Consider the following 7,500-nt stretch of genomic DNA (forward strand, 5'->3'; position numbering starts at 1 on the left):
CCCTCTCCTCCTCCTTCCCCTATCCTTACCATCCTTATCCTCATCCCCCTCTCCCTCTCCTCCTCCTTCCCCTATCCCCCTCCCCCTCTCCTCCTCTCCCCCCTCCTTACCATCCTGGCAGTGAGAGCCCGTGTACCCCGGCGGGCAGCGGCACGTATCCGGGGCGACACACAGCCCTCCGTTCATGCAGCCTGGGCCACAGTCCGCCACCTCACAGCGCCGCCCTTGCCACCCGCGGGCGCAGTGACACACGCCCCCGTGGCCACACAGCCCGTGGTTGAGGCAGCCGCCCGCGCATTCGTCTCGATGCTGCGTGTCTGTGGGCGAGAGGGTGAAGGGGGGTATAAAAAGGGTATTTTCCTTTTATTATTATTATTATTATTATTTTGTTTTGTTTATTTGTGGGGGAGAGGGTGAAGGGGGGTATAAAAAGGGTATTTTCCTTTTATTATTATTATTATTATTATTATTATTATTATTTTGTTTTATGTTTATTTGTGGGTGAGAGAAGGTGAGGCTGAAGGGTAGTAAGAAATGGCATTTCTATTATTTTTTCACTGTGTATTTTATTATCACCATTATTATCATCATTTTATTTTACATTTATTTCTGGTTGATAAGCTGAGGGCGAAGGGGGTAATTTTGATTTTACTTTGATTTTGATTTTATTTGTCTAATTTTTGAGGAAGGGGGGGGGGGGAGTGCATTCATATTTTCATCTGTATTTCTTTTTTTTCTTTTTTCTTTTTTAATCATTTTGCTTTTCTCTTTATCGGTGAGTGGTGGGAAGGTTGGGAGTGAAGGGGGGGGGGGGGTCAGAAAAAGTATTTTCTTATTTTTAGTTAGAAAAAGTTTTTTTTTTTTTTACATTAATTTGCTTCTCTGTTTTTCTTTGTTTATTGGGTTATGTCTATTTATTTACCTTTCTCATATTTTCTTTCTTCTCTCTTTCTATCTCTTTCTCTTCTCTTTTCCATTCATCTCTCTCTATTTGTTTGTCTATTCATATGTCTATCTCTCAGTCTATCTGTCTGCCTGCCTGATTGCCTGCTTGCCTACCTGTCTATCTATCTATCAGCCTGTCAGTTAGTCTCTCTGCCTGCCTGTCTATCAATCTATCTGTCAGCCTGTCAGTTAGTCTCTCTGCCTGCCTGTCTATCAATCTATCTATCAGCCTGTCAGATAGTCTCTCTGCCTGCCTGTCTATCAATCTATCTATCTATCAGCCTGTCAGTTAGTCTCTCTGCCTGCCTGTCTATCAATCTATCTGTCAGCCTGTCAGTTAGTCTCTCTGCCTGCCTGTCTATCAATCTATCTATCAGCCTGTCAGATAGTCTCTCTGCCTGCCTGTCTATCAATCTATCTATCTATCAGCCTGTCAGTTAGTCTCTCTGCCTGCCTGCCTGTCTGTCTGTCTGCCTGTCTTCCTTTCTTTCACACACACACTGACAGACGGTTAAGAAGTAATATATATATTTGATATTATTACAATACCAAGGGGAAAAAAATGGTTGCTTAGCTTCTTTTGCTCTTAAAAAAGAAGAATCATTACATGGGATACAATTTTTTTTTTTTTTTTTTTAATCTGATTACATTTCGTTGACAGGCATTAATATAAATCTTCACCTTTTTTTATAAAGGTTTTAATCTTTCCCATTTTTTATTCATGAAATTTCACAAAAAATAAATTTATCAATCGAATGTCTGATAAAACCAATAACATGATTAGATATATACAACTTCTTTATAATAGGAAAAGACATTTTTTTCCGTATATGACCTTAATTAAATCAGACACTGCAATCAACGAGTATTTTTTCTGCAACATTCAATATCTGGACTTGTCAGTGTGTCCAGAATAAAATATTAAATAAAAAACGAATGAGGATTTTAAATAAATATCCTCCTTCCCCTTCCCCCCCCACTCTATTCCCTCTCCCACCTATTCCCCTCTCCTCCTTCCTATCCCCTTATTTATTTATTCATTTTTATGTTTTAGAGTGAGTGACGGCACAATTTGTGGATAGGACTGATTTAATTAACAATCAAGTTGCTATCCATTGACTCTCTATCTATTCTCTGTGAAAAAACTATCAATCGCTTTGATAACAATTGTGTAAATGCAAGTATAAATACGTTGCCATCTCTTTAACAAACACAAGCTCGAACTTGTGGTCTCTAACCCAGTCATTTGGCAAAGAAAGTGATGAAAGATTAGGTAGTTTGTCTGGGGAAGTTTCGTTGTTGATATATAAGGAGAAATTACATTATAGGCATGCATAGATACATACTTATACAAATAGAAGCTTTCATACATCCATGCATACATACGGGCGTACGCACATACTAATGAACACACACAGACACACACACACACACACACACACACATATATATATATATATATTTATATATATATTTATGATATATACATATATGTATATATAAATGTATATATACACATACACATGTATAAATATAAATATATACACACACATATATGTGTATATATATAAATGTATGCACACACACACACACACACACACATATATATAATAAAAAAAAATATATATATATATTTATATACATACATGCTTATAAATATATATACGCAGCGTGATAAAAACTAACTATAAAGACCTCATTGCTCATTTTGCAAGGCACTGTTTCATTCAAGCGGCTGACTTTAATAGAGACTGCCCCTTGCGCCATTCCGCTATGAGCATTAGACGCCGAACGAAAGTTCTGAAGTGACAGCGTGCAACTCTGTTCGCTGAATAAGTGACAAAGTGCCAATACAAGGGCTGAAAGACCTACGAGTATGTGAAATTAATTTTGCAACAAACTTCAGACAGCTCAATTCCCTGACCAAGCGTACAGGACGACCGTGCGAGACCAGTAATGCTATGAGTCGTTTGAGCGTTGTTAAGAGGGCCTGGACGACCTTCCACTTCAGTCGAAGACAATGACAACGACAATTTCGAGAGCATTTTTACCGTGATTCGTGGAAATGGTCGCGTACCTGCCCGAGACGTTGTTGTTAAAGGGGGCATCATTCCAAGATCTTGCCAGGAAATGGACAGAAAATAATCACATATGACGCTTCGGTGCAAAGACCGCGCCGCGATATTAATCCAACGAAAATGTGTAAAACGCTCACATCAGCAGGTGAAGCTCGGAGACTACGATTTCATAGCAGAACGGGGCAAGTAGCATTTATGTTTTTTTTTCTAACCAACCTCTAGAAGTGGGTGGTGCTTAAAATGTTGTAAAATGAGCAATAAAAAAACTTTAGAGTTAAAGTTCGGTCTTGTTTGAGCACCTTATGTGCATACTCACACACAAGAGAGGAAAAGAAAACAATAAAATGAACAGACCGAACGAAAACAAAAAGATACACAAAGAAGAGAAACCAAGGTACACACACACACACACAAACGCACACAGACGCACACACAAGCACACTAATCTTACGTTTGGTAGCGTGATGGTGTCTCATGCGATGCTGTTGGTGGTACTGATGGTAATAACTCCATTTGTGGTTCCAGGAAGTCCTCTTGATGGTCGGACCATGATCGACTCCCCGTGGCAGTACCTCGTTCATACCACGCTCAACCGTCGTCTGAGGAAGAGAGGGAGAGAGGGAGAGATAGGGAGATAAAGAGAGAGAGAGAGAGAGAGAGAGAGAGAGAGAGAGAGAGAGAGAGAGAGAGAGAGAGAGAGAGAGAGAGAGAGAGAGAGATTGGAAGAGAGGGAGCGAGAGAGATAGGAAGAGAGGGAGATGGGAAGAGAGATAGAGATAGGAAGAGAGAGAGGGAGAGATAGGGAGAGAGAGAGAGAGAGAGAGAGAGAGAGAGAGAGAGAGAGAGAGAGAGAGAGAGAGAGATAGGGAGAGAGAGAGAGAGAGAGAGAGAGAGAGAGAGAGAGAGAGAGAGAGAGAGAGAGAGAGAGAGAGAGAGAGAGAGAGAGAGAGAGAGAGAGAAAGATAGGGAGAGAGAGAGAGAGAGAGAAAGATAGGAAGAGATAGAGAGAGAGAGATAGGAAGAGAGAGAGAGAGATAGGAAGAGAGAGAGAGAGATAGGAAGAGAGAGAGAGAGATAGGAAGAGAGGGAGAGAGAGATAGGAAGAGAGAGAGAGAGAGAGATATAGGAAGAGAGAGAGAGAGAGAGAGATAGGAAGAGAGAGATAGGAAGAGAGAGAGAGAGAGAGAGAGAGAGAGAGAGAGAGAGAGAGAGAGAGAGAGAGAGAGAGAGAGAGAGAGAGAGAGAGAGAGAGAGAGAGAGAGAGAGAGAGAGAGAGAGAGAGAGAGAGAGAAAGAAAGAAGGGAGAAAGGTAGAAGGTAAGAGAGATAAGAAGAGTGAGAATGAAAGGAAAAGAGGGAGAGAGATAGAAAGAGTGAGAAAGAGTAAATAGTAAAAGAGGTAGAGAGAAAGAGAGATAGAAAGAGCGAAAGGGGAGATAGGAAAAGTGAGACAAAAAGAGGAGGAATGGAACGATGACGAGATAGAAAATGGCAGGGAAAGGGGAAATAGAAGAAGAAATAGGGGGTGTGAGAGAGAAAGTGAAGAACGAGAGCGAGGAAAAGAGATAGGAAGAGCGACACAAAAAGAAGTGGGAGGAAGGAGGAAGAGAATAGGAGGGAAAGAAAGAAAAAGGAGAAATTGGGAAGTAAAGAAAGAGAAGTGAAAGTTAGATATATATATATATATATATATATATATATATATATATATATATATATATATATATATATATTTATATATATATATTATAATTGACCGGAAATACTAAAGTTGTAGAATTGATGATTATTATGACAAGACAGTATAGCTTAATAGGAAAGGAAATTAGAAACAATCTATATCTAAGATTACTGCAGAAGTTATTTTGATATGATGACAATTATATCAATGATGGATAAAACACACACACACACACACACACACACACACACACACACACACACACACACACACACACACACACACACACACACACACACACACACACACAGAGAGAGAGAGAGAGAGAGGAGCAGCGTCCACTTACCTCCGCAGGCCAAACGGAATTACTGATATGAGGCAAGTAATCTGGCTTCAGTGGTTTATACGGTTTGTTATCCGGTACGAATCGGTGGGTCGAATTGAAGTACGGTTCGTTGTCGCCCTCTACATCCCCTCCCACGACGGTCGTAGGATATACCGGGTGCATTACGACCCGCGTTTTGGGCGTGGATGTCACGGGGAGGACTAGTAAGGGCGGCTGCTGAGGGGCGGTCACTGGTGCCTGTACGGGCGGAGATGTGAGGGTGCTGGTGGTGGTGGACGAAGTCGCGGAAACGGGTGCGAATGCAGTCGTGTCACCGCCATGATGGATTGTCTGGATCCGTTCTTCGGCTCTGGCTACGGCTGGAGGTGGAGGTGGAGGGCGGGGAGGTGGTGGGGTGGTAGTAGTAGTGGTTGTAGTTGTAGTAGTAGTGGTCGTAGTGGTGGAGGGAGGAAGTGTGGGCGGGCATGGTTGCAGATTGCACGCTCGTTGCTCTTGCGTCTCGATGCCTGACGCGACGCACTCGTTCAGGTAGGGTTGGTTAGGAACACACCTGTGCGAACGGATTCGGACACCGCCATCGCATGACGTGGAGCACCCTGACCAAACTGACCAAGTCAACACTGCGGAAAAGAGGAAATTATTCTGGGTTTCTGTAACGGAATTCCTTATGGACCGGGATTAATTTTGTACACTGCTTTCACTACCCATTATGTACATTCCATCGTATTATTATTTTATTATTATTATTATTATTACTAGCATAATTATTATCATTATGGTGATATTTTGGCGACCCTTTGAATATGAGCCGCATCCCTTACTTTGAAGGATTAATATCCACAGTAATATACGAGATAAGCAGTAGCCAAGCCGCTCTTTATTACTTTACGAAACTAATCTGGCTGTACGTATTGTATTTCACGTGGAAGCTCTACCCACAGGGAACTCAAAATTCTATATATACAACATAGGCTTTAGGCAATGAAGAATATCTCGTGTAATCTTTACAAGTAAATACCACTGTACCACAAATGAATATCCATAAGGAATACGTATCACGATAAACTTAGGTTAATGCTTCGTACACATCAAAAAATGCAGGCTACAAACAGTCGCGCGACAATCAATCTCATCTGTTGCGCAACAATCGAAACAGTCGCGCAACAGTCGAGGAAAACTTTGAGGACAAGACAATATCGTTTTAGAGGACTGTCGTGTCGTTAGATTTCCGTGAGGCAGTCGCGCGATCTTTATTAGATAAAGTATCTGAATATATATATGTGTATGTGTGTGTGTGTGTGTGTCTGTGTCTGTGTGTGTGTGTGTGTGTGTGTGTGTGTGTATGTATATACTTAGGTGAGGAATATTTCTAAGACAGTTGCGAGGTGTTCTAGAGATCATGTTTCACAACTTTTTATCTTGGGGTGGACGAGGCTTATATATTTTCCGTTTTATATCTTATAACCTTTACTTTTACGTGGAGTAAAAGGGCGAAAGGAGTCGAATATTTTTTTTTTTTTTTTTTTTTTTTTTTTTTTTTTTTTTTTACCAATATGAAGATAAAATTATTTTAATCATTTTTGGTTTTATCAATAAATATAATTACTTTTATATGTTAGTTTTTTTGTTTTTTTTCAAACTATTAACAAGTAATGGGAAAGGAAGATAAAGATAAAAAATAAAAGGAATGAGAAGAGAAACGAGAAGGAGACTTTAAAGGAAAGAAAGAAAAAGAAATATTAAGAAAAAATACGACATGTGAAAAACACGATAAAAGAAATGAGAAAAGGAACAAGAAAGCGATATAAAACAAACCAGAGCGGAAGAAAAAGAGATAAACACCAGATAAAAAAAAAGATAAAAAAATGCTTAAATGGAAAACAAAAAATAATATAAGCAGGAAATTGAAGAAAAAAAATGACAAAACTTATAAAAAAAGGATAAATCAAAAATCAAAAAAGAAAAAAAGAGAAAAACAAATATGGCCACCCACCGAAGCCGCCGGTGTCCGAACCGACGCCTGAGCCTTCGACCAGGTCTTCGTCGTCAGTCGCGTGTTGATGCAGCCTCTCCCTCTCTCCTTCCTGCTTGTCCTCCTCCTTCTCCGTCTGCTCCTTCCCCGCCATCATCTCCTTCATTTCACTCCTCACATCGTCTCTTCCTCCACCGAAGTAATAATCCTCATCCACGGTCCAGGGATATGTAGGAGGCAAACGACCCGCCTCGAAGTCCGCGTACTGGTCATACACGTAAGACAGCGGCTCGTCGAAGTCGTGGTCATCGTAGTCGTATTTGTAGTCGTCGTCCTCGTCGTCGTCGTCGTCGTCGTGGTGGTCGTCAGTGTATTCGGACGAGGGATGCTGGATGCGATTGTCGAACTCGTGGCGACTGAGACCCAGGGGGCGCCCGAGGTCCTGGGGGGGGGGGGTGAAGAGGGGAGAGGGGGGAAGG

At 41.1% G+C, this 7,500-nt stretch overlaps 1 protein-coding gene across 1 annotated transcript in view; it reads right to left on the reverse strand.

Annotated features, from left to right (window-relative positions):
- The window catches only part of LOC125042415, a 42,100-nt gene that overhangs the window by 21,676 nt on the left and 12,924 nt on the right, over positions 1–7,500 (reverse strand). The window contains exons 5-8 of the mRNA XM_047638047.1: positions 7,043–7,463; positions 5,050–5,669; positions 3,475–3,622; positions 111–317 (exon numbers count right to left, since the gene is read on the reverse strand). Coding sequence (XP_047494003.1) covers positions 111–317; positions 3,475–3,622; positions 5,050–5,669; positions 7,043–7,463 — 1,396 coding nt within the window. The remainder of the gene's footprint in view (positions 1–110; positions 318–3,474; positions 3,623–5,049; positions 5,670–7,042; positions 7,464–7,500) is intronic.

This window comes from Penaeus chinensis, chromosome 32 (genome assembly GCF_019202785.1).
Source record: "Penaeus chinensis breed Huanghai No. 1 chromosome 32, ASM1920278v2, whole genome shotgun sequence".
Lineage (NCBI taxonomy): Eukaryota > Metazoa > Arthropoda > Malacostraca > Decapoda > Penaeidae > Penaeus > Penaeus chinensis.